Source organism: Bos javanicus, chromosome 19 (assembly GCF_032452875.1).
Source record: "Bos javanicus breed banteng chromosome 19, ARS-OSU_banteng_1.0, whole genome shotgun sequence".
NCBI classification, from domain to species: Eukaryota; Metazoa; Chordata; class Mammalia; order Artiodactyla; family Bovidae; genus Bos; species Bos javanicus.
In genome coordinates, this window is record NC_083886.1 from 57,763,021 (window position 1) to 57,789,313 (window position 26,293).

Consider the following 26,293-nt stretch of genomic DNA (forward strand, 5'->3'; position numbering starts at 1 on the left):
CCTCCCGCACTGCCTGCAGGCCCAGCCGCCCGCCGCGGCGAGGGCTTCTCCTCAGAGCCACGGCCACCCCTCTGCGGCGCTCCGCACGCGCCCCTCCTTCTGGCCTCGACCACACGAACGGGAAAGGCAGCGCCAGGGGCGGCCTGCCCTCACGGGACCGCTTTCGCCAGATCCGGCGCCGCCGCGGACACCCCTGAGCCGGGCGGAGAGAAGGCCCCCCGGGGACGGCGGGAGCGGCGGGGAGGCGGCTGCGCGTGCGCGGCCGAGGGCGAGCGCGCGGTTTGGCCCCGGCGGGAGCGAGCTCACCACCTCTGCCGAGCCTGGGTTTCCTCCCCGCGCCTTGGTCTGCAGGCTCGCGTCGTCGGCGCCGCTGCTTTTTCCATGGCAGGAGCCCCTTTGGTCCATCGGGCTTGTGTACGAAGGTATTCGTCACCAGCCCCTACCCCAAAAGGCTCCAGAGGCACGAAGGGGACGAGATTGATGCAGATGAAACAGCTGGGAAATGGAGACCCTGGGCTCAGTTGAACACAAATACTGATTTGTTATGGGCTTCCTAGGTGGCTCAGTGGTCAAGAATTCCGAGACGCGGGTTCGATCCCTGGGTGGGAAAGATCCCCTACAGAGGAAAATGGCAACCCTCTCATACTCTTGGCTGGGAAAATCCCATGGACAGAGGAGCCTGGCGGACTACAGTTCATGGAGTCGCAAGAGTCGAACGCGGCTTAGCGACTGAACAACTGATTTGTTATCTCACCAAAGAAAAGCAGGAGGAAAAAAAATCAGGGAATTCGAATCCCAGGTCTTGTTATGGAAAACTTCAAAAATGCTTCGGTGACCTAAAGGAGTTATTTATTTTGTGAGTGCCATATTTACAAATGCATAGACATACAAAGAAGAGAATATTATTGGTTCTGAATTTCCAAATAAGAGCATTTTTGTTTGTTTTTTAACAAGCTGGAGCTAATTCGATATCTTAAACCTTTGGAAATGGTGCCTGAAAATGTAGCAGCTCTTATTATTTAGAAAAGAAATTCGATATGAAAATAAGACAAATTTTCAGTAATTTACTTGGGGAAGCACTTCCTTCACTGAGATGATTCTCAACGACCTATTTGAATAGTAGAAATAAGATGACTTGGAATGTTAGGAAAACCCTGTGACCCCAATAGTTTGTTCTTTTGAGATATACATTTTTTAGTAGAGAGAGAAAAATCCTGTGGTTATCACAATTTTACTCAAATCTGTATCTCTGAAGTCAGCCATCCATAGGATGAAATTTAATGTAGTTTCACACAAAATTCCACGCTGTTCTACCATCTATGTCTTGTTGCATTTTCCAAATGTTTCACAAAGTTTCTCTGATCTGAGCATTTTTGACACCATTGGTGTGGCTATGAGAAATTACAGTCATATCCATTTTTTAGTGGGTGAAAAGAAGCCTGATAGTTTCCAAATGTAAAATAAACTCTTAGTAGCAGATAAATGAGTTTTTAAAAACTGGCTATTATAGCTGCTCTATTGAAAGTTTTTAAAGCATCAGAAGTGAAGTTAGATCAGATCAGATCAGTCGCTCAGTCGTGTCCGACTCTTTGCGACCCCATGAATCGCAGCACCCCAGGCCTCCCTGTCCATCACCAACTCCCGAAGTTCACTGAGACTCACGTCCATCGAGTCAGTGATGCCATCCAGCCATCTCATCCTCTGTTGTCCCCTTCTCCTCCTGCCCCCAATCCCTCCCAGCATCAGAGTCTTTTCCAATGAGTCCACTCTTCGCATGAGGTGGCCAAAGTACTGGAGTTTCAGCTTTAGCATCATTCCTTCCAAAGAAATCCCAAGCTTAATAAGACATTGATAGAAATGTCTAATTTCCTCCAGAAAAAAATTATTCTGAAAAGAATTTGAAAAGGAATAGATACATGTATACATATAACTGAATCACTTTGCTACTGAATCACTTTGTACACCTGAAAGTAACACATTGCTAATCAACTGTGTGTGTACAGTTGCTCAGTCATATCCAACTCTTTGTGACCCTCTGGACTGTAGCCCGCCAGGCACCCCTGTCCAAGGGAGTTCCCAGAAGAGAATACTGGAGGGGTTGCCATTTCCTTCTTCAGGGGAATCTTCCCAACCCAAGGTCGAATCCGCATCTTTTGCATCTCCTGCATTGCAGGTGGAGTCTGTACCAATGAGCCACCAGGGGAAGGCCATTAATCTATTGTACTCCAATATAAGACCAAAAAAAAAAAAAAAAATATTCTGGTAAACATGAAAGACCAGAAGGAAAAAACATCCTCAGAAGAAGACCTGAGAAAAAAAGTAACTTGAGTGACAAAACAGAGCTGTCCTGTTCACTGAAGGCTGTTGAACAGAATCTAACCTCTGTTCAGTAGATGCCAATAATACCCTTGACAGTTGTGACAACCAAGTCTCTAGAAGATGTAGGTGTGAGGACTGGATGAAGACTGTCAAAAGATATAAAATTCCAGTTATAAGTAAGTACTTGCTAAGTTGCTAAGTCACTTCAGTTGTGTCTGACTCTGTGTGACCCCATAGACAGCAGCCCACCGGGCTCCCCTGTCCCTGGGATTCTCCAGGCAAGAACACTGGAGTGGGTTGCCATTTCCTTCTCCAGTACATGAAAGCGAAAAGTGAAAGTGAAGTCACTCAGTCGTGTCTGACTTAGTGACCCACGGACTGCAGTCTACCAGGCTCCTCCATCCATGGGATTTTCCAGGCAAGAGTACTGGAGTGCGGTGCCATTGCCTTCTCCAAAGTAAGTATAGGGATGTAATATACAACATGACAAATGTAATTAACACTGCTGTATGTTACATATGAAAGCTGTTATGAGAATAAATCCTGAGTTCTCATCACAAGGAAAACAATTTCTATTTCTTTAATTTTGTATGTTTATGACATGTTCAGTAAACCTACGGGGGTCCTCATTTCATGATACATGTAAGTCATTATTCTGTATAGTTCCGTTGTGTCAATTATATCTCATTAAAACTGGAAGGGGAAAAAAAGTCTCTGGATATTCCTAGTGTCCCCTCAGGGGCAAAGTCACTTCTTTTAAGAGCTACTGGCATAGATATTCAACCACAGGAAGAGAGGAACAGCTTAGTTAGTATAGTTAATATCAATGAAATATTCACCTATTCAGAAGAATTACAAAGACATAAGAGCATGGAAAAGTCAAGAAATTTTTTTTAACATGTTTTTATGTGAACCATTTTAAAATTCTTCATTGAATTTGTTACAACGTTGCTTTTGTTTTATGTTTTGGTGTTTTGGCCCCCAAGGCATGCAGAATCACAGCTCCCTGATCAGGGATCAAACCTGCACCCCCTGCATTGGAAGGCGAAGTGTTAACAGCTGGAACGCCACGGAAGTCCTTCTTTTTCCTCACATAAATTCACTTCCAGGAAATAATCAAGAGACATTTGAATAGTTGCCAAAAAAAGGGAAGTAAGAAATGTCTCACAGTTAGAGAAGGATTATGTAGTCATTAAGAGGTAATTAAAAGTTTTAAAGATTTCCTTTTTGCAGTAAATGTACATCCAGAGAGGCATTATCATGTATATTTTGTAAATGAAATTTGATTTGTACCCAGTTGTAGGCACTATGATTGAATTGAACAGGCGCAACACAAAATTGAGTAGCTAAAAGAAATAGAGGAGTTAAGACAAGTATTGGAGAAGGAAATGGCAACCCACTCCAGTGTTCTTGCCTGGAGAATCCCAGGGATGGGGAAGCCTGGTGGGCTGCCGTCTATGAGGTCGCACAGAGTCGGACACGGCTGAAGTGACTTAGCAAATAGCAACAGCAATAGCAAGAGGTAATTAAAAGAAAGAAGATAAGACTTCCCAGGTGGCTTGGTGGTAAAGAATCTGCCTGCCAATGCAGGTAGACTCCGATTCATTCCCGGGGTCGGGAAGATCCCCTGGAGAAGGAAATGGCAACCCACTCCAGTATGCTTGCCTGGAGAATCCCATGGACAGAGGAGCCTGGCTTGCTACAGTCCATGGGGTCGCAGAAAGTGTGACACAAGTGAGCGCACATGCACGCGTGGAAAAGGTAATTATAGCAAATGTTTATAAAGATAAAATTCAGTAAAGTCTTATTTTTAAATTTTATTTATTTAATTTTTCGCTGCCCTAGGTCTTTTGTGGCAAGCGGGGGCTACTCTATTCCAGTTGTTCTGCACAGACGTCTCTTTGCGGTGGTTTCTCCTGTTGCACAGCACCGACTCTGGAGCGCCCCAGTCTTCAGTAGTTGTGGTTCGTGGGCTCAGTAGTTTCAGCTTTCTGAAACTGGGCTTAGTTGCCCTTCAGCATGTGGTATCTTCCCTGACCAAAGATGGAACGCCTGTCCTCTGCATCTGCAGGCTGATTCTTAACCACTGGACCAACAGGGAAGTCTACAATGAAGTGTAATTAAAAATTTTCTCAATTTTGTAAAAAACAATAATAAAAGCTATCACTATTTATGCAGAAAAATATATTGACAAGAGTGTGTATTATTACTCTCACAATTGGAAAAAAGTTATCTTGGAAATTCTTTGGTGGTCCAGTGGTTAAGACTCTGCAATTTTATTGCCTAGGGCCTAGGTTCAATCCCTGGTCAAGAAACTAATAACCCACAAGCCCTTAAGTGGAGCCAAAAGATAATAATAATAAATAGGGGGTTTCCCTGGTGGTCAAGTGGCTAAGACTTCATCTTCCAATACAGGGGGTGCAGGTTTGATTCCTGGCTGGGAAGCTAAGATCCCACATGCCTCGTGGCAAAAGGACCAAAAGATAAAACAGAATCAATATTGTAACAAAATCAGTAAAGAGTTTTTAAATTTTTTGGAAAAAAAATCAGTAATAATAAATAGGGCCTATTTAATAATAAATAGCATGTGAATTGAGTGCAGTTGCGCGTAGTTACATTCTTTGGCACTGCCTTTCTTTGGGATTGGGATGAAACCTGACCTTTTCTAGTCCTGTGGCCACTGCTGTTTTCCAAATTTGCTGGCATATTGAGTGAAGCACTTTAACAACATCATCTTTTAGGATTTGAAATAGCCCAGCTGGAATTCCATCACCTCTAGCTTTGTTCATAGTGATACTTCCTAAGGCCCACTTGACTTCACACTCCAAAATGTCTGGCTCTAGGTGAGTGATCACACTATTATGGTTATGTGGGTCATTAAGATTTTTTTTTGTATACTTCTTCTGCTTCCCAAGTAGCTCAGTGGTATAGAATCCGCCTGCAATACAGGAGACCTGGGTTGGCTCCCTGAGTTGGGAAGATCCCCTGGAGAAGGGAAAGGCTACCCACTCCAGTATTCTGGCCTGGAGAATTCCATGGACTATAGTCCATGGGGTCACAGAGAGTCGGACACAACTGAGCAACTTTCACTTTCCCTTTTCACTTTCTGTGTATTCTTGCCACCTCTTAATATCTTCTGCTTCTGTTAGGTTCATACCGTTTCTGTCCTTTTTTGAGTCCATCTTTGCATGAAATGTTCCATTGGTATCTCTAATTTTCTTGAAGAGATCTCTAGTCTTTCCCATTCTATTGTTTTCCTCTCTTTCTTTGCATTGTTCACTTAGGAAGGCTTTCTCATCTCTCCTTGCTTTTCTTTGGAATTCTGCATTCAGATGGGTATACTTTCCTTTTCTCCTTTGCCTTTTGCTTCTCTTTTGCCTTTCTCAGCTATTTGCAAGGCCTCCTCAGACAACCATTAATAATAAATAGGGTGGTCCAGGTAGCCCTAACCTAATGCTGGTGGCTGGGGTTTGATCCCTGGTCAGGGAACTAGATCCCACATGCCACAACTGAAAAAAAAGAACCTGCCTGCCACAGTGAAGACTGAAGATCAGAGATCCTGTGTGCTGCAACTAAGATTGGACACAGCCAAATAAATGCTTTTAAAAAATAAAAAAGAAAACGTTACCTTTTAGCATGTTTACCACGTAATTTAAAATTTTTAAAAATTTAAGACCAAGTTAAACTTCCTACAATTATATGAAGAAATTTACATGTGGATAAGGATTGGGAATTAAGTGTTGCCTTATGGGAATGTGAATTAAAATTTTTTGTTCTTTAAAAAATATTTTACTGATAAATATTTTAAATACAAATGTAGATATATATGCACACATACATGAATAAGGCCATTTTGTAAAAAACCTGTTTTATAGCCATCACTTCAGTTCCGTTGCTCAGTTGTGTCTGACTCTTTGCAAACCCATGGACTGCAGCACACCAGGCCTCCTGTCCATCGCCAGCTCCCGGTGTTTACTCAGACTCATGTCCATCGAGTTGGTGATGCCATCCAACCATCTCATCCTCTGTCATCCCCTTCTGCCTTCAATCTTTTCCAGCATCAGGGTCTTTTCCTGAGTCAGTTCTTTACATCAGGTGGCCAAAGTGTTGGGAGTTTCAGCTTTAGCATCAGTCCTTCCAACAAATAATCAGGACTGATTTCCTTTAGGATGGACTGGTTGGATCTCCTTGCAGTCCAAGGGACTCTCAAAAGTCTTATCCAACACCACAGTTCAAAAGCATCAATTCCTGGGTGATGTATATAATTCATGTATATATCTATACATGACTACTGGAAAAACCATAGCTTTGACTAGATGGACTTTTGTTGGCAAAGTAACGTCTCTGCTTTTTAATATCCTGTCTAGGTTCATCATAACGTTTCTTCCAAGGAGCAAGCATCTTTATAGCCATACTAATGTACATAAGACTTCAATTGAGAAATGGAGTTAAAGCTGCTCTAGCCCTGTGGTTCTCAAACTTTAGTAAACTTCAGAATTATCTAGAGGGCTTTCTAAGCCACTGATTCTTGGACTCTTTCCCCAGAACTTCTAACTCAGTAAGTCTGAGCTAGGGCCTGAATCTATTCTAATTTGTACTTCTAACAAGTTCCCAAGTGATGTTGCTTGCCCAAGGGACCATCCTTTGAGAACCATCCTTCCAACTCTGCCTTCCCTACCTTAGGGTGAGAGTAACCAGTCACAGAGAGGAGCTTGAAGAGTACAGCTATTATCTCTATTTGGCACAATTGCAAAATATAAACTTTGTTCAGTTTGTTTCTGTTCATCTTAGAAACACAACAGATCCTTCCTGAATCCAGTAATGGACAAAGGAGTAGGACTGGAGCGTTTCACAGGATAGAAGAACTTGCAATTGTCGTACCAGTGTAGAGATTGCATTCCTGATACAACACCTTGCAGGAACCCTAAATCAAGCGTTTCTGGTATTCTCACGCCAGGTACTACGTTACTATTGCGAAGGTCAGTCAGTGAACGTTTATCCAACGCTTGCTCTCAGGAACTTGTTATTTGCAGAGACTATGAAACTGAAAAGTGACAATACTTGCCCTCAAAAAGCTTACAGGACCATTCATTAAGTTATGTTTGTGCAATGTAAATATTAATGTTCAGTGATGAAATATTCAGTTCAGTTCAGTTTGGTCACTCAGTTGTGTCCGACTCTGCGACCCCATGAATCGCAGCACGCCAGGCCTCCCTGTCCATCACCAACTCCCGGAGTTCACCCAGACTCAAGTCCATCAAGTCAGTGATGCCATCCAGCCATCTCATCCTCTGTCGTCCCCTTCTCCTCCTGCACCCAATCCCCCCCAGCATCAGAGTCTTTTCCAATGAGTCCACTCTTCGCATGAGGTGGCCAAAGTACTGGAGTTTCAGCTTTAGCATCAGTCCTTCCAAAGAAATCCCAGGGCAATCTCCTTCAGAATGGACTGGTTGGATCTCCTTGCAGTCCAAGGGACTCTCAAGAGTCTACTCCAACACCACAGTTCAAAAGCATCAATTCTTTGGCACTCAGCCTTCTTCACACTCCAACTCTCACATCCATACATGACCACAGGAAAAACCATAGCCTTAACTAGATGAACCTTTGTTGGCAAAGTAATGTCTCTGCTTTTCAATATGCTATCTAGGTTGGTCATAACTTTCCTTCCAAGGAGTAAGCGTCTTTTAATTTCATGGCTGCAGTCACCATCTGCAGTGATTTTGGAGCCCCAAAAAATAAAGTCTGACACTGTTTCCACTGTTTCCCCATCTATTTCCCATGAAGTGGTGAGACCAGATGCCATGATCTTCGTTTTCTGAATGTTGAGCTTTAAGCCAACTTTTTCACTCTCCACTTTCACTTTCATCAAGAGGCTTTTGAGTTGCTCTTCACTTTCTGCCATAAGGGTGGTGTCATCTGCATGTCTGAGGTTAGTGATATTTCTCCCAGCAATCTTGATTCCAGCTTGTGCTTCTTCCAGTCCAGCGTTTCTCATGATGTACTCTGCATAGAAGTTAAACAAGCAGGGTGACAATATACAGCCTTGACGTACTCCTTTTCCTGTTTGGAACCAGTCTGTTCCATGTCCAGTTCTAACTCTTGCTTCCTGACCTGCATACAAATTTCTCAAGAGGCAGGTCAGGTGGTCTGGTATTCCCATCTCTTTCAGAATGTTCCACAGTTTATTGTGATCCACACAGTCAAAGGCTTTGGCATAGTCAATAAAGCAGAAATACATGCTTTTCTGGAAGTCTCTTGCTTTTTCCATGATCCAGTGGATGTTGGCAATTTGATCTCTGGTTCCTCTTCCTTTTCTAAAACCAGCTTGAACATCAGGAAGTTCACGGTTCACGTATTGCTGAAGCCTGGCTTGGAGAATTTTGAGCCATAATTCTCAAAATGGAATATTACTCAGCTATTAAAAAAATAGTGAAATAATGCCATTTGCAGCAATATGGATATATCTAGAGATTATCATATTAAGTCAGAGAAAGACAAATATATCAGGCATATTCTTTACTGTCCGAGTCACCAAGGAAGCCTGTCACTTACATGTGGAATCTAAAAAACTGATACAAATTGAACTTACAAAACAGAAATAGACTCAAAGACATAGAAAACAAATTTATGGTTAACAAAGGGAATAGCAAGGAGGGGGAACAAACCAGGAGTTTTGAATTAGCATATATACACTAATGCATGCATACACACTAATATGTATAAAATAGGTAAGCAATTAAGGACCTACTATATAGCACAGAGAACTATACTCAATACCTTGTAATAACCTATAACAGAAAAGAATCTAAAAAAGATACACATATATAACTGAATCACTTTTGCTGTTCACTTGAAACTAACATAACATTGTAAATTAACTATACTATAATAGAAAAATTTCAGCGATTGTATTGTGAAATGGAACAATATTTCCCTACATTTAATGCTCCAGCTGATACATTTAAAGTGAAATGTACCAGCTTCTTGGCTTTGACTGCTGGTGCAAGCTTGGGTCCCATCTTCTTTGCCATGATCCAAGGGTAGAAAGTTGGAAGGTTTCCACGAAAGATTCTGTGATGCTGTCTTCAGATTTCCTGCAGTATTCAGGAATTGAATACTCATTATTCCTGGGGCTTCCCAGGTGGCTCAGTGGAAAGAATCTTGCCAATGTAGGAGATACAGTTTCAATCCCTAGGTCAGGGAGATCCCACATGCTGTGAAGCAACTGAGCCCGTGTGCCACGACTACTGAGCCACATGCTGTAGCTACTGAAGCCCATGTAGCACAAACTCTAGAGCACCCTAGAGTTTGTGCTCCACAAGAGAAGCTACTGCAACAAGAAGCCTGTGCTCTCTGCTACTAGAGAGTAGCCCCTGCTCTCTGCAACTAGAGGAAAGACCCAGCACAGCCAAAAATAAATAAAACTTTATATATAAAAATAAGTCAAAACAACTTGTGCTCCCACTACTATTCTGGGACTTTTTTCCTGCACATTTTCATCTCTCTGAGGCCTTCCACTGCGGCCTGGATGCAATCCTGCAGTAATCAAACTCGGCTCTGAGTCAGAAGTCTCAGGTCTACTGAATCTACCACTTCAAGCTGGGTGACCAAGTTACCTGAACTTTCTTCGTCTCAGTTTCTTCGCCTGCAAGATGGGAATAATAATAATACAGGCTTTGTGAGGATTAAAGGCTTAGCACAGAATCCCCACATAGTAATCACTCAATTAACGTTTGCCAGTTTTTCGATGTATATTACTCCATGTACTTTCTCTCCCCAAAACACCCTTTTCCAGCGCAAAGCCTCCCCACAAACTTCCCACTCCTATGGAAAAGATAGAGGGAAAATCTTAATGTTGGGAAATTTATATTTTTCACAGTTTGTTTCCCCTGGCAGTTGCAGAGACTCTCAGTATTCAGTTTTAGTAGATTGCCTAGGCTCAGCTCACAGAACTCCAGTTTGTCATTGGAACATGTGTTGTTCACATGTTTGAATACACGTAATGACTTTCTATAAAGCTCCTTTGCCTGAAGGTGATTTTTGTAATTTAGCAGAACTTTAGAAGGGGGGATGATGTTGTAGGACCCCCCTGTTACCTCGAAGCTAACAACTAAACAACCATTTGATTATTGGAGTCCCCCACATTTTACTGAGTCTAAGTTTGACATGACATGTTCCTCTTTGATGGTTCTGCCATCCTATAAGCCTGGGAAGATGTGTGATGGCAATAGAAGACCTGGGATCAGGGACTTCTCTGGTGGTCCGGTGGCTAAGACTCCACACTTACGATGCAGGTTCCCACATGCTGCAACTAAGACCTGGTGTTTGGTTTTAGTTGCTAAGTTGTGTTCGAATATTGCAATTCCATAGACTGTAGCCTGCCGGTCTCCTCTGTCCATGGAATTCTCCAGGCAAGAATACTGAAGTGGGTTGCCATCTTCTCCAGGGGATCTTCCTGACCCAGGAATTGAACCCAGGTCTCCTGCATTGCAGACAGATTCTTTATTGACTGAGCTACAAGGAAAGCCCAACAATGTGAAGTGAAAGTCCTCAGTCATGTCTGACTCTTTGCAACCCCATGGACTATATAGTCCATGGAATTCTCCAGGCCAGAATACTGGAGTGGGTAGCTTTTCCCTTCTCCTGGGGATCTTCACAACTCAGGGATTGAACCCAGGTCTCCCACATCGCAGGCGGATTCTTTACCAGCTGGGCCACCAGGGAAGACCTGGTGTAGCCAAATAAATAAATATTTTTAAAAATATTAAAAGATGCTTGCTCCTTGAAAGGAAAGCTATGACAAACCTAGACAGCATATTAAAAAGCAGAGACATAACTGCCGACAGAGGTTTGTGTAGTCAAAGCTATGGTTTTTCCTGTAGTCGTGTTAGTCATGTATGGATATGAGAACTGAACCATAAAGAAGGCTGAGTGCCGAAGAATTGATGCTTTTGAATTGTGGTCCCAGAGAAGACTCTTGAGAGTTCCTTGAACTGCAAGATCAAACCAGTCAATCAAAAGGAAATCAACCCTGAATATTCATTGGAAAGACTGATGCTGAAGTTGAAGCTCCAATACTTTGGCCACCTGATGCAAAGAGCTGACTCACTGGAAAAGACCCTGATACTGGGAAAGATTGAAGGCAAAAGTAGAAGGGAGTGGCAGAGGATGAGATGGTTGGATGGCATCATCAATTCAACGGACAAGAGTTTGAGCAAACTGTGGGAAGTAGTGAAGGATAGGTGTGCTGAAGTCCATGGGGTTGCAAAGAGCTGGACATGACTTGGCCACTGAACAACAACAAAACAGTCCTTGGTTCAGGAGAGCAAGGATAGCACCTCTTTTTCTTTCTCTACAGTAACTGGCACAGTACCTAACTCCTTCATTCCCTGGCATATAATAGGAGCTCAGTCAACACTACTTGTCAGATGTGTGATAATGGGCAAATTATTAGCTCTTTTTGAGCCTCAGGAGTAAATAAATACTAATACACTTGGATAGGTTTGTAAAAGGAGGAAAAGAACTAATACTAGTAAAGCCCTACTCACTGCCTGACACAGTGCAGTTGCTTCTCTTCTCCTTTCACTGCTTGTATATTGCCTCCCCTCCCTACTGCAGTCTGATCCCCCCACACCCCCAGACAAAATTATCCTAGCACAGGATCTTATGCACAGTGATGGTTTCAATTAGTCAGTCATTCAGTGTATCTTTACACATCAAAAATGCACATAAGCTTAGAGTTGAGAGAGAGCAGGTACATTCAGGACACCCCAAGTAATTGATTATGACTGAAGCACAGATTTTGAGGAGGAAATGATGAGCCTGGATTAGCTCTCAAAGGGCTTTGTAGGTCTTATATGAATTTTGAACTGTATCCCATAAGGCAGAAGATTGCCACTGAACCAAGGAGTGGCAGAAACTTTTTTTGATTTTGTTTTTATTTTTAGAATGGTTTGGGGTTCTGGGGCTTTAGTGTGCTTAAGAATCACCAGGGAAGCGTGTTAAGAAAGGGATCCCTTGGGACTTCCTTGGCCGGCCAGTGGTTAAGACACCTCGCTTCCACTGCAGGGGGCACAAGTTTGATCTTTGGTCAGGGAACTGAGATCCCACATGCTGTATGGCACAGCCAAAAATTAAGGGGGGAAAATGCTTAAGAAAGAGGGTTCCCAGAGCCATACTGCCTGAAAATATGCATTTAAACTAGCGCCTTAGGGACTTCCCTGGTGGTCTGTCTAGTGGCTAAGACTCCCAGACTTCCACTGCAGGGGGCTTGAATTCAACCTCTGGTCCGGAACGAGATGCTGCATACCCCTAGATGCTGTGGCCAAAAACCAAAACAACAAAAAACGCAGCACCTTAGATGATTCTGATTTACTTAACTATTCAAACGCAGTTGGGACACAACTTAAAACCAAAAGATCAGTGGCCCTGGAGAGATTTGAGTTGAACTTAGGCTTTCACCGCCTGCCCGGAATCAATCTGCTTTTCTTGGCCTGTCCTACATCTAAGGCCTCAAGCCTCCTCTTCACCTTGGAGGACCAGCTGGAAAGCTCAGCAAATGGAATAGACCCCAAAGACTGGACAGGCAAGAATACTGGATGGGTTGCCATTCCCTTCTCCAGTGGATCTTCCCAATCCAAGGTTTGAATTTGGGTCTCGTGCACTGCAGGCAGATGCTTTACTGCGTGAGCCACCAGGGAAGCAAAGATTGGACAGAGGCTGAAAAGAAGTAGGTAGGTAGAATAGGCAAGAAGTAGGTAGATTTGACAGGTATTTGAAAGGGGGAATAGACAAGACCTGGGGATTGACTGTATGGGAAGTGTGTGAAGGGGTCAAGGATGCCCCCTGGCTTTTTGGCTTAAAGCAATGTTATGGTTGTAATGGCGCATCATACAGTGACCTGAGAACTTGAAAGACAGAAGCCGGTCTGAAAAGTAAATTGAGGAATTTTAGTTGAGACTGGCTGAGTTAGAGGTGCCTCTAGACTAGAGATCTCTTCAAGAAAATTAGAGATACCAAGGGAATATCTCATGCAAAGATGGGCTCAATAAAGAACAGAAATGGTATGGACCTAACAGAAGCAGAAGATATTAAGAAGAGATGGCAAGAATACACAGAAGAACTGTACAAAAAAGATCTTCACGACCCAGATAATCACGATGGTGTGATCACTCACCTAGAACCAGACATCCTGGAATGTGAAGTCAAGTGGGCCTTAGAAAGCATCACTACAAACAAAGCTAGTGGAGGTGATGGAATTCCAGTTGAGCTCTTTCAAATCCTGAAAGATGATGCTGTGAAAGTGCTGCACTCAATATGCCAGCAAATTTGGAAATCTCAGCAGTGGCCACAGGACTGGAAAAGGTCAGTTTTTATTCCAATCCCAAAGAAAGGCAATGCCAAAGAATGCTCAAACTACCGCACAGTTGCACTCATCTCACACTCTAGTAATGCTCAAAATTCTCCAAGCCACGCTTCAGCAATATGTGAACCATGAACTTCCTGATGTTCAAGCTGGTTTTAGAAAAGGCAGAGGAACCAGAGATCAAATTGTCAACATCCGCTGGATCATGGAAAAAGCAAGAGAGTTCCAGAAAAGCATCTATTTCCGCTTTATTGACTATGCCAAAGCCTTTGACTGTGTGGATCACAATAAACTGTGGAACATTCTGAAAGAGATGGGAATACCAGACCACCTGACCTGCCTCTTGAGAAATTTGTATGCAGGTCAGGAAGCAAGAGTTAGAACTGGACATGGAACAGACTGGTTCCAAACAGGAAAAGGAGTACGTCAAGGCTGTATATTGTCACCCTGCTTGTTTAACTTCTATGCAGAGTACATCATGAGAAACGCTGGACTGGAAGAAACACAAGCTGGAGTCAAGATTGCCGGGAGAAATATCACTAACCTCAGACATGCAGATGACACCACCCTTATGGCAGAAAGTGAAGACGAACTCAATAGCCTCTTGGTCAAAGTGAAAGTGGAGAGTGAAAAAGTTGGCTTAAAGCTCAACATTCAGAAAACGAAGATCATGACATCCGGTCCCATCACTTCATGGGAAATAGATGGAGAAACAGTGGAAACAGTGTCAGACTTTACTTTTTGGGGCTCCAAAATCACTGCAGATGGTGACTGCAGCCATGAAATTAAAAGACGCTTACTCCTTGGAAGGAAAGTTATGACCAACCTAGATAGCATATTGAAAAGCAGAGACATTACTCTGCCAACAAAGGTTTGTCTAGTTAAGGCTATGGTTTTTCCTGTGGTCATGTATGGATGTGAGAGTTGGAGTGTGAAGAAGGCTGAGTGCCAAAGAATTGATGCTTTTGAACTGTGGTGTTGGAGTAGACTCTTGAGAGTCCCTTGGACTGCAAGGAGATCCAACCAGTCCATTCTGAAGGAGATCAGCCCTGGGATTTCTTTGGAAGGACTGATGCTAAAGCTGAAGCTCCAGTACTTTGGCCACCTCATGTGAAGAGTTGACTCATTGGAAAAGACTCTGATGCTGGGAGGGATTGGGGGCAGGAGGAGAAGGGGACGACAGAGGATGAGATGGCTGGATGGCATCACTGACTTGATGGACTTGAGTCTGGGTGAACTCCAGGAGTTGGTGATGGACAGGGAGGCCTGGCGTGCTGCAATTCACGGGGTTGCAAAGAGTCGGACACGACTGCGTGACTGAACTGAACTGAACTGGACATTCAAGTGGAGATGTTCAGAAGTCAGTTGGATTTATAGGCTGGAAGTTTGGAGAAAGATTTGGATTAGAATCTAGAGTTGGGAATCATTAGCAAATAGATGGTAATAGAAGTGGTATGAAATCATCCCAGAAGAGTTAACAGAATGGGGAAAGGAATGGGTTCAGAACAAAATCCAAGGAACATTTAAGGGAAGGGCTGAGAAAGAAAAAAAAAAGTGCAAAGGGATCAAGGCCAGGCCAGAGTCACAACCCAAAGTCACAGGGAGGGAGTTCAAAGAGTGAGGAACCGGGAAGCATCCTGGATTCAGCAGGAAAGTCGTTGGTGACCTTGGAGAGAGCAGTTTCAGTGGAGCCATGGGGACAGCACCAGATTGCAGTGGATTGAGGAGTGAGTGGGAGGTGAGGGAGTGGAGACAGCTGGCATGGACATTTTTTTCAAGATGTTGGGCCAAGAACAGACAGAGATACAGTGTTAACTTTAGATGGAACTAGAAATGAAAATCTTTTTCTACGCTAACCAGGGAGTGGAGGAAAATACAGGACAAAAGAAATAATCAATAAACCCTATGGAGAGAAGCAGGGCACAGATGTCAGGGTTGTTCTTAAGATGCGAAGGACCTACTTCCATTTGTGAAACTGACGGACAAAATGATCGACTGATTTGGAAGATAGATATCTGGTACTTTTCTTTGATAGATGTTGTTTATCCTCTGGGAAGTTGGGAGCCAGGCCATGAGTAAGGAGTTTGTAGGCTGAACCTTTTTTCCTCAGCTAGTCAAAGTAGGAGGTTTCCAGCAGGACAGAAGTAGTCAAAGCACTAAAGCACGAGCCTAGTGGGAAGTGGGCTGAGGCTGAAGCTTTAAAATTCGAGGGATGAGAGGCTGACTGAGAGGAAGTGTGATGTTCCTCTCATCCAGAGGAAAGCTGCATTTGGGCCACAAAATGAGAGGTTCTTTTCCCCGAACCTCGTGCTGGGGCTTTGATTTTGGGTCCCTCTGCCTCGTCTAGTCAATTTGCCTTCCCCAGCTTGTCTCGCACGTCTAGGCCTCGAGCCTCCTTGTCCCCACCGAGGACCAGCTGGAAGCCATTTTGATTAAGCTCCACCACAGAAGGAGGACAATACAGCCCCGCCCAGAGTCAGGCGCGCCCCCGCGGCGGGCCGCGTGCGCGTGTCCGCGCCTCTTCCCGCCGGCCTGGCGGGCGCCGGGGCCAGGCCGGGGCGGCGCGGGGCGGGGGTTGGGGGTGGTTATGTAAGCGTTGCGCGCTCCCGCGAGGCAGCAACCAATGAGGAGCCTCGGTGACTCGGGCTCGCGCACGCAGGGTGGGGGGAGGGAGCGCACGACGTGCGCGCGCCCTCTCCCTCCTCCACCGCTGCCGCCTCCTTCTTCTGCCGCTCCTGGTGCTGCTTGTGTGCTCGTTCCGTGCGGACCTGGTACCTCTTTTGTGAAGCGGCAGCTGAGGAGACTCCGGCGCTCGCCATGGCGGACGAAAAGCCCAAGGTGAGCTCGGCGCCGGCCTCCGCGCCTCGCCGTGCGGCCGGGGTCACGGCGCGGGCCGGGGTCCGGCCTGAGCCCGCCGCGGGCTCCCCGCGCCTTCCCGGGCCCCCCACGGGGCGGCCGCGGCTCAGGCCCCGGCGCTCCGCGCCATTTTCCTCCCTCCCCTCTTCCTCCCGCCCGCGCGGGAGGAGGCCCCGCCGCCCTCCCCCGCCCCCGGCCGCCTCGGAGTGCGCGCCGGGCGCGAGTTGGGCGGGCGAATCGCGGACACCCGCGGGCCCACCGGCCGCGAGCGGGGCTTCTCGGGCCCGGTTGGCCGGGCGCGCGTAACGAGGGGCGTTAGGGCGCGCGGTGTCCCCACCCTCGGCGGACCCCGCGCCGGGGCGGGTGTTGCCGCCTCTGCGGTGGCGAGGAGTTCCCTCGGCCCAGGGCTTCCCCGCTCGGGGGTGGGGGCCGCAAGCATTTGGGGACCCCTGCCCCTGGCCGCACTGGCCGGCTGAGGGCTCGGGGTGAATCAATGGGCTGCCGATGGGCTGGAAGCCGGATGCCTGTCGGGCCGTCTTCAGGGGCAGGGGTTGGGGGATTCCCGGGGAGTATTTCCCACATTTTTTGTCAGAATGGGCAGGGGCTTTTCCCTGGGTGCCAAGTAACCCTTAGCTTGCCGAGACCATGTGGTTTGGAGAAGTTGGAGGCAAATGTACGAGCAGAGAGACTTTGCAGGGCTTAACTTTTTTAACGTGAGTTTTGAGGCACCAGGCTTTTCCCTGGAGGACTGGGGCGCACACTTCTTTCTGGCACACGGGACTTTTCTTTTGGTTTGTTTTGTGACCCCCACCTCCCGCCATCCCCTTCCCTTCTGAAGTGGTTTAGGGACTACAGAATTCTTTCTGCACTTGATTTTGGTGAACTTCAGATTTTGTCGAAATCTACAAGGAAGACTCGGAATAAAACTGTGCATTTGACTCATGACAACAGAGGGGAGTGGAGAAAAAGCTCTTAACTAAAAATAAACAAAAATGAAGCTGCTCATAGAGGCTAACAATAATAGTGGTTCTGAGTTATTACTGTTGCTTCCGAGAGAATCAAAGGATATTCCTCAGTTAGGTGTGTGTTTGTTTGTTTAATGTAGTTTGAGATTTGTTGGTGAAGTTAATTTGCTAACTTTTAACGAGATTTGTGATGAGTTTTGAATTGCAAGCTCTAGATTTTTGTTTCTTGTATTGTGTACTCAAAGCACTTTAAAAGGAGAAAGGATGCTTGTTTTTAATCGTTTTAGAGCAAAGATATATTTTGGGAGATGTCATTTTTTAAAACTCAGAATCAAAAGGGCATTGCAGTAAATCGAAGAGGGTACATCTTTAAAAATCGATCGTTGATACTGATAGTATTGGAGGTAGGCTGCTTTTCTGTTTCTGCGACAGCTATTTAATATTGTTGCTTCAGGATTTCTCATCTTTCAGATTGATTTCAGCAGCTGAAAACAGCTGTATGCCCTGTTGTCATACAGAATGAGAAACCTGTTGATTTCTGAAGTGACTTGGGCTGTTGCTTTAAAAGGTGTTTGTCTTTCACATTTTCCAAATTATACTTAAATTTTTTTTTTTTCTTCAACAGGAAGGAGTCAAGACTGAGAACAACGATCATATTAATTTGAAGGTGGCGGGGCAGGATGGTTCTGTGGTGCAGTTTAAGATTAAGAGGCATACACCACTTAGTAAACTAATGAAAGCCTATTGTGAACGACAGGTGAGGAGCTGACATGTGTACTTCCTCTGAATAAAACAGATTTTAAAAAACACAAACATTTTCTTGAGAAATAGAAACCAGCATAATATGACAATAGATTGTTTTTGGTAGAATATATATATACACTTACATACTTGACATGTCAGAGTTTTATCATACACTTTGTTGATTTTTCATGAAACCCCTTAAGATGGTTAATATACATGATTCTGATTCTGTGCCATAATGCATTCTTGTCAGGCTCTTTTTTGACAATTTAAAATTTGTCTTGTGTTGAAACAGTTTATTTCGAGTATTTTAACCAACTTGGAAATAAAACTAAATGTACGTTTAAGGACATTGCAAGTTTTCTGAAGCATGTAAAATTGTAATATTTTCTTTTTACACTAATAGTAGAGGTCAGGCGTAAACACTGCTATATTAAAGACATTTGAATTTTACTCAGAAAATAGTAAATTTTTTACATCAAGAAGAGGAAGTAGAAATCAACAGATGCTAGGAGGTAAACGTAAGCTTTAAGACAAAGAAGCTTCCTTTTGTGATGTTGAGTCTATAATACTACAAGGCAACTTTAAAGTTGACTTTTGCAAGTATAGCAGAAACTAGTAGATCAGTTAATCCAACAATAAGTATTTTTCTTACTTTACCCTGGGTGAATAACATATAAAAGTTTGGAAAATTATTCTGTTAGATTAAAACAATTTATCTACATTGCACATTGACCTCCTAAAAATAGGTTCAAAATAAAGTTAGAATCTACAAGTTTCGAGGGGTGCCTCTACAAGTTGGGAGATTGAATTCGAATTGATACTTGGGTCTCCTTTATGACATTGAAAGGCTTCTTAAAGAAACCGAAGACTTCAAGTTTGAATATTTTATGCCTAATTTACTTATATAATAATACTGTGATTATAATTTTTTATATAGGTAAGCTTTTTCATAATTCTTTACCAAGATACGCCCTTCAGTGTACTTTTATTTGAAGCATTTTGGTTAAATCCTGTAACAGTAAATACATACTTATTAATTATGCTAAAGAATACAGTATTTCAGCAATAATACCCCTTCGGGTTACAGGGGAACTTTAAAAGGTGGAACTTTTATGTAGCACAACCTTATACAAAATAGAAACTCATGCTTAGATTTGGTACCTTTTAACAAAATCCTCTGCGTATCATGCCTAACTCTTCTCTGATTACTATTAAATTTTAGCTTTCATTTAAAACTGGACTGAAAATTTTTGAACTTAGAGAAAGATACATTGAATACCCATGAGTCTACCCCTAGATTAAGTTTACGTATTTTTTTTTGCAAGATGCATATAAACTGGGGCATTATACTGTGTCCCAGAAAAAGTAAAGCGCATCCTCTGTATTCCAGATTTTCCTTTTATAGGGAATTGTAATATAAGGTCAGTTAGTGGGTCAATCAAGGATTTTTTAGTTTTCCTTCTGTGTTAAAATAAATCTGTACTGCCCAGATTAAAGTTTTCTTTGATTTTTCTCAGTTATTAGGCATAAGATGGGGTATTGAGGCCATTCTTTCTTTGCACTAGAGGAAAAAACATTGGCAATCCATAAAGAATATAATTCTACTGTATATCCGTTGGAATGCAAATAGGATTTGAAGATAATATCCAGGAAGAATTTGGAAAGATGTTTATTCCCATTTTCCTCTTAAATGGGGGAAACCTCAAAGGTTTGAGTGACAGAAGGTCCCTGTTTACTTTGCAAGTGATTTCTCTGGTTCTAAGGAAGAGGACTGAGTCCCTGCTTTTTAAGTGTGGTACATGTTATTTCAAAAAAAACTCAGTATTTTTCCCATCTAATTTGCAGAGCTTAAGTTTTTTGGCAGGTGAGGAAGAAGACCAAGAATTTCCTATCAAGGTTTTAATTGAATGCTCATATTTACTTTCTTATGCACTCATTTGGCATTGGATCTCTGGAGGAGTCCAAGTGAATGCCTACTAGGCATCTCAGACTAAACATGCAAAAGAGGACCCTTGATTCTTCTGTAGTGTCCCCACTCAGTAAATAGCATCATTTTACATCTAGTTGCCGAAACCTTAGGATCTTCATTGATGATGTAACATAACTCAAAATCCATCACCCAATTGTGTTCTCTGTCTAAACTTGGCCCGGTACAGTAGCCACAAGCCGTATGTGACCGATTACCACTTGAGATGTGGCTAGTCCAAATTGAGATGTGCTGCAAAGTGTAAAATAAATGCCAGATTTTGGAGACTCGGCATGACAGAAGGTTCACTTGTTAAAATGTTGATTGTATGTCGAAGTGATAGTATTTTAATTATGCTGAGTTAAAACATTTTTATTAAGCTTTTACTTACTTGTAACTTTCTAGTGTGGCAGCTAGAAAACTTAAAATTACATGTATGGCTCACACTGTATTTCTATTTGATAGTGCTGAGCTCTCAATCATTTTTAGTCTACGCTTGATTACTACCTCAGGGACTTCTCTGATTTCAAGTGCCCTTGTTCACTCAGTTCTCTTTTTTGTTTGTTTTGATGTTTTTTTCATTGATTATTGTATTTACCTGTCTCTGCACTAAAATGTAAGCTCCATGAGCATAGGGCTGTTTTGTTCACTGTTTGTCTAGATAGATCCTGGACCAATACTGGCTTACAGAATGTCTTCAAATGTTTATAAAATGATAGAGATTCAGACTAGTATCTCTAGAGGTTGGTTTCTAAATAAGTTTTTCATTCACATGTAGAATTAGTTTGCCCACTTTATATCAGCCACAGGTCCTTCAGCTAAATGACTGAGAGCATAGTATTCCATTTTAGTATAAATTTACCCCAACCCTAGTTGTTTTCTAGGGTGTCAAATGGTTTCAGAGAGCCCAGAATAATTGGTTTAGTCCAGTTCATTTTTGTGAAATGAAGAAGTGGGAACATGTAGAGATAGCCTCACACAGCTCTTCTGGGGCACAATTAAAGCTCAATGTTGAGATTTATACATAAGAGAAAACCAAGTACTGGTTTAGTATAAATTCATTGTTTAATTTTACATAGTTTATGGAATCTTAAAAGCCAATTTCCTGAATTTTGGACTTTTGATCTCTAGCAAAATAAGAGCTTTTATTGATAAGGAAAAGCATAAAAAGGTGGCAATAAAGGAGTACAATTTGCTTGTGTTCTCCTGGCCCTGCCTTTCCCCTCCCCCCTCCTTAATTTGAATGGTCACACCGTTGACCTTATGTCCTTATCAGTCGATGTAGTGAGGGAAGAACACGGCATATAAAAGGTGCTTAGTGTTTTGTTGAAGCAATCGTCTCCAATCTAGTGTTTGTAAATATGTAATAATAGTAATGGCTTGGCATTGGATTCTTGGTTGCTTTGTGTAATCACAAACTAAATTTGAAAGTCATGAGGAATGAATTAGGTTATGGCTGTCACCTACCTAGTGGGGGATTGCTTGTGTTCCTCTACCTAGTGGGGGATTGCTTGTGTTCCTCAAGACAAGGGCTAGTCTGGAAGTGGGTGGTATGTGTCAAGACTAGAGTTTTAAAGGAAGCAGTATGTTACATGTAGTTTTAAAGACCAATTCAGTGAATCCTTGTTGAATAAGTGAATACAGATGTTAACCGAGTGTTTGTAGAATACTTGATCTCAATATTTTTAGTCCTAGGAACTCAGTTTAATTTTCTCTTAAATACTAAAGCAAAGAGTTTGTGTAACAAGAGTTATAGTTTATAATTTGTGCATGATACAGGAATGATTTTGTGTAAGACACTTCCAAGAAAGCTATTTTTCTAGTTAATATATCCATAGCATACCTCCAAAGATACTTTATTTTCTATCTTGTTCTCATGTGGCTGCAGTTACCAACAGCTTCACTGTTTTGCTCCTTTCCCACCCCTGTGACAGGTAGGTAATTCTTGAATAAGTTAAACATTGGAGTCCCCTTTGCAGAAAGTTGCATGTTTCGGCTCATTTATCTCCTTAAATGCACATAAAAATTTCTTGAAGGTAAACTCTAGTAATAGAATTTATTAGTTAAGCTCTAGTAATAGAATGAAAAACACTATAGAGTTTAGAGAAAGTAAAAATCACCCCAAATCACTTAACCAGTATGGAAATCTTAACATAATCCTAACTGTTTCTTTGCATTCTTATTGCGTTTAAACGCTTTGTCCAGGGTTTGTCAATGAGGCAGATCAGATTCCGATTTGACGGGCAGCCAATCAATGAAACAGACACACCTGCACAGGTAAAAATCTCTTTGTGCTAACTTGAGAACAAATGTGTCCATAATTTTCTGAGCAGCTTTGTTAACTTGTGAACTTCTAGTCATTGGAGTATAGTTCTTTACCAGAGTTCAAAGCTACGTAAAATACGGCCAAAGGGGAATAAAAAGAAAAAACAGGAATAAATTCACGAAGTGTCAACGGTTTTTTAATATCTACTTATCACTTAGTAAAGCTAGTAGGTCATTTTATTTTAATCAAAGTTTTCCTCTTGCAAGCATCATTTGGAAGAAAATAATTAAAATTCCTGTCTGTTACTTCAGATTATTGTTTTCCTTCTGTTTTCATTGCTGCAACTCTAAATCATACTCAGGGTTTCTCACAAGTGATTGATTGGCTGTTGTAGCCATTTTAGCTCCTCCTGAAGTCTTGATTACATATATTTCTGAACTGAAGGGAATCTAGTGGTTGTAACTGCAAGTCTCTTGATAGCTTATGTTTCATAAGGCTGTTGATAGTAGGTCTGTTCCCAAACCCTTAGTTGTTTGATCCCTTAATCTCTACATATAACCTCAATTAATCTGTCAGTTTGTAAGGAATCGACTGGGCTACCTTCTGTAGCAGACATTTTTTGTCTTTGTTTCTTTTTACCTTCTGAAATTCAATTTAAGACTTCCAGTTTTGGGGGGGGGGGAATTGACAGCAGAAATTTAAATTGGACCCCTTGTACTTTTGAATTTATCACCCCCATAAAAAGTAGGAAGTTATAAATATGAGTGAAACAGAACATCCAGATTTTGTTTTTGTTGATAATCTTCAAAAATTTCACATGTCTATTTTCTGTTGGTGAGTCTCTAAGAAGCAATTATAGTGTGTAGCCACAAGGAGGAGCTGAATTCTCTTGAATGAGAGAAAAAGCTCTCCTGTATCCTTCAAAAGCATTTAAACTTTCACTATAAAATTTAAAAACATTTCAGTAGTTTCATTTTAGTAGATAGGCTGAAGACCAGTTTTGATGGTTTTAAAAGAATTAAACCATTATGCTGGGCTCTGATAATGTATTTTCTGTTTTTTGAAACTCTCACCCACCACCAAAAAGTTCTGGAACTTGTCTGTTATGGTAACTGCAAATAATTAAACCTAGGGAAGGTTTGTTCACAACTGCATTTATAAAATCTTCAAATTGAATTTGGAATTGACCATTTTAGTATTTGGAATTGAATTTGTTTTAGAATAAAACTGACTCATTTTAGAATTGTTCTTCCAGTATTAAGTAGCAGAGTTGTATAAATTAGAACATCTTAGCAGCCAGTTTTAACAGCAGTATAATTGTTAATGCACTTAACCATTTTCTTAGATACTTTCTTTGACTCACTGAATTCTTATAACTGAATGATCTCCATTTTACAAATAGAGAATTGAGACTTAATATTTTAATACTTTAGCCCTACTTGTACTATGATTCAACTTCATTAACAACAGTTCCCTTTTGATTTCAACAAGTCTGTTTTTCCCATATGCCTTTCCTTACTTCATAGTGGTAACCACTGTTTTGTATATAGGCAAAGATATATTCCTGTTGTACACACATTTACACAAAATTAAAAATATGTATACAAATGTAATACTATATTGTATGTGATGCCTGGTTTTTAAATTTGTTTTTTAGCCTAATACTGTGTCTAAGGGATATTTTCTTTTCTGCATGTGTAAATCTTACTTATTCTTTAATAATAGCTACATGGTGTTTCATGTATGCATGTACCATATTTCTTTGGGTTTTTGATAATTTGGTTATTTCCAGGTTTTTGCTCATCTAAACATTGCATTGAGAGCCTTCATACACATCACTTTGAAGTAATGAAAGATGAGATTATTTAACTCATGGTCATACTCATTTTTTAACTTAAAACTCAGTTTTCTATAATGTTAATAAAAAGACCAAGTGAAAAATTATTCAAACCTAAGTCTAATGCTACTTTAAGCTGTGGGACATCGGAAATGACACTGGAAGGGGTAGAACTCATTCAGGATATTTAAGTCTGATAGTTAAAACATTTTAAGAACTGAGTAACCAATGGTGGGTTATTTTTTCTCATTTGTGCTAGTTGGAGATGGAAGATGAAGATACAATTGATGTATTCCAGCAGCAGACAGGAGGTGTCTACTAAAAAGGGAACCTGCTACTTTACTCCAGAATTCTGTTGCTCCAGACCAAGAAGACATTCTCAATTAGAAAACCGCAATTTGGTTCCACCGCATCCTGACTACTACAGTATAGTTTCTCTATTCTTTCATTTTCCCCTTCCCCATTCCTTTATTGTACATAAAGTAACTGGTGTATGTGCACAAGCATATTGCATTTTTTTTTAACTAAATGGCCAATGGTATGTTTTGATCGACATCAAATGGAGATGGGATGGGGAAAAATACTGATTCTGTGAAAATACCCCCTTTTCTCCATTAGTGGCATGCTCATCAGCTCTCTATCTTTATATTCCAGTAAGTTATTTTGCTCTCACTGTTTAACAAAAAAAAGAACAACATAAAAATTCTTGCATACCTTGTTCGATTGGAGAATTTTAATGTTTTTCATTTATCATTGTAAAACCAAGGACAATTTTATAACTTTTTTGTACGTAGCTGTTACATGTAGGGCAATCTGTCTTTAAGTAGGGATAACTCTAAAAGAAATGAATCCTAGATAGTTTTCCCTTCAAGTCAAGCGTCTTGTTGTTTAAATAAACTTCTTGTTTAAAATGAGCTGTTTTCTTTATTCTGAGGAATATTAAATAGAAAGTTGAAGTTTAGAGGAAAACATGACCTGAATAGGCCTGCTAAAAGTAACATTTTAAGGAAGAAATAAAGCTGCTTTGCATTTCTGACAGACTAATGCAAAACAAAGAATAACAAAGTTACATAAATGACTAGCAAGGAATGCTTCAGCCTCCATTCAGAAAGTTTAGTCAGTTCCAAGTACGCAACTTTTACTAGCAAAAAATTGGGTCATAGTGTTGTGGGTTTACTCTGTAAGTATTCTTTTCTGTAACCACTACCTGAGGCAGAGTTGATTAGTACACAAAGCTAGGAAAAAAATTCTGATTTTGCTGACTCTGCTGATGTATCACACTTCACCATTCTCATCTTCATTTTGTCTCATGGTAAATACTCCCTAACTTAAAATAGAGTTTTTGTTCCTTATTTAAGGATCTTAAATGACAGAAAACATTTTTACTTATATATATACATTCTTATAGCAATTAAATATGCAGATCACTACAGTTTTTAAATTCAAATGTATAGGGAAAGAAAACAGAACCAATAAATAGAGTATTGGAGCTGGAAAGATGTAAAGACTAATTCTAACCCTATTTTAAATATGAGAAGGCTGAGGTCCAGAGGATAATTTGTCCCACAATTATTAATAGATGGGTATAGAACTGGGACTAGAGATTAGGTTTTCTGATGACTTAATCGAGTTTTCCAGTAATGGTTCTCAAGAAACAATTCCCACCCTTGCCTAAATGTGGCCTTTTGAATGAAGATTGCATGAACTATCATGCACTCTATTCTGTTGCAATGTGGTTTGTCTTACATTCCTATAGTGAATGAGCTTTCCAAGAGATAGTGGGTATTGCATAGGTTCCTGACTAAGTTAAATCAACTGAAGTTTTTATTTTCCTGTATGTGTAGTGTGCCAACCTGTTTTTACAATTTATATTGTGAAATAATGTGAGAAGCCTGCCCCAAGAATTCTTAGATCAGGTAAGTACATTTCTTTTGTCCTAGGTACTGTTAAGTAGTGGAATTTTGTTGTCCCC

General features: G+C 41.6%; 1 protein-coding gene across 2 annotated transcripts; it reads left to right on the forward strand.

Moving 5' to 3' along the window:
- Positions 1-16,338: 16,338 nt before the first annotated feature.
- On the forward strand, positions 16,339-25,044 carry SUMO2 (small ubiquitin like modifier 2). 2 transcript variants are annotated; one of them, XM_061392871.1, is made up of 4 exons: positions 16,339-16,522; positions 18,131-18,262; positions 22,424-22,495; positions 24,581-25,044. In XM_061392871.1, the coding sequence occupies exons 1-4, from the start codon at positions 16,502-16,504 to the stop codon at positions 24,641-24,643; spliced, it is 288 nt and encodes a 95-aa protein (XP_061248855.1). In that variant the 5' UTR covers positions 16,339-16,501; the 3' UTR covers positions 24,644-25,044. The 2 variants fall into 2 exon arrangements, with proteins under 2 accessions (XP_061248855.1, XP_061248856.1); XM_061392872.1 differs by lacking the exon at positions 22,424-22,495 and having other exon boundaries at positions 16,363-16,522.
- The last annotated feature ends 1,249 nt before the right edge of the window (positions 25,045-26,293 follow it).

Bases quoted from the DNA above. Each gene is read 5' to 3' on its own strand.
- SUMO2 (XM_061392871.1), top strand. From the start codon at position 16,502: ATGGCGGACGAAAAGCCCAAG. The intron at 18,263-22,423 runs GTGAGGAGCTGA...CGCTTTGTCCAG, and splicing joins AAGCCTATTGTGAACGACAG to GGTTTGTCAATGAGGCAGAT. The intron at 22,496-24,580 runs GTAAAAATCTCT...CATTTGTGCTAG, and splicing joins AAACAGACACACCTGCACAG to TTGGAGATGGAAGATGAAGA.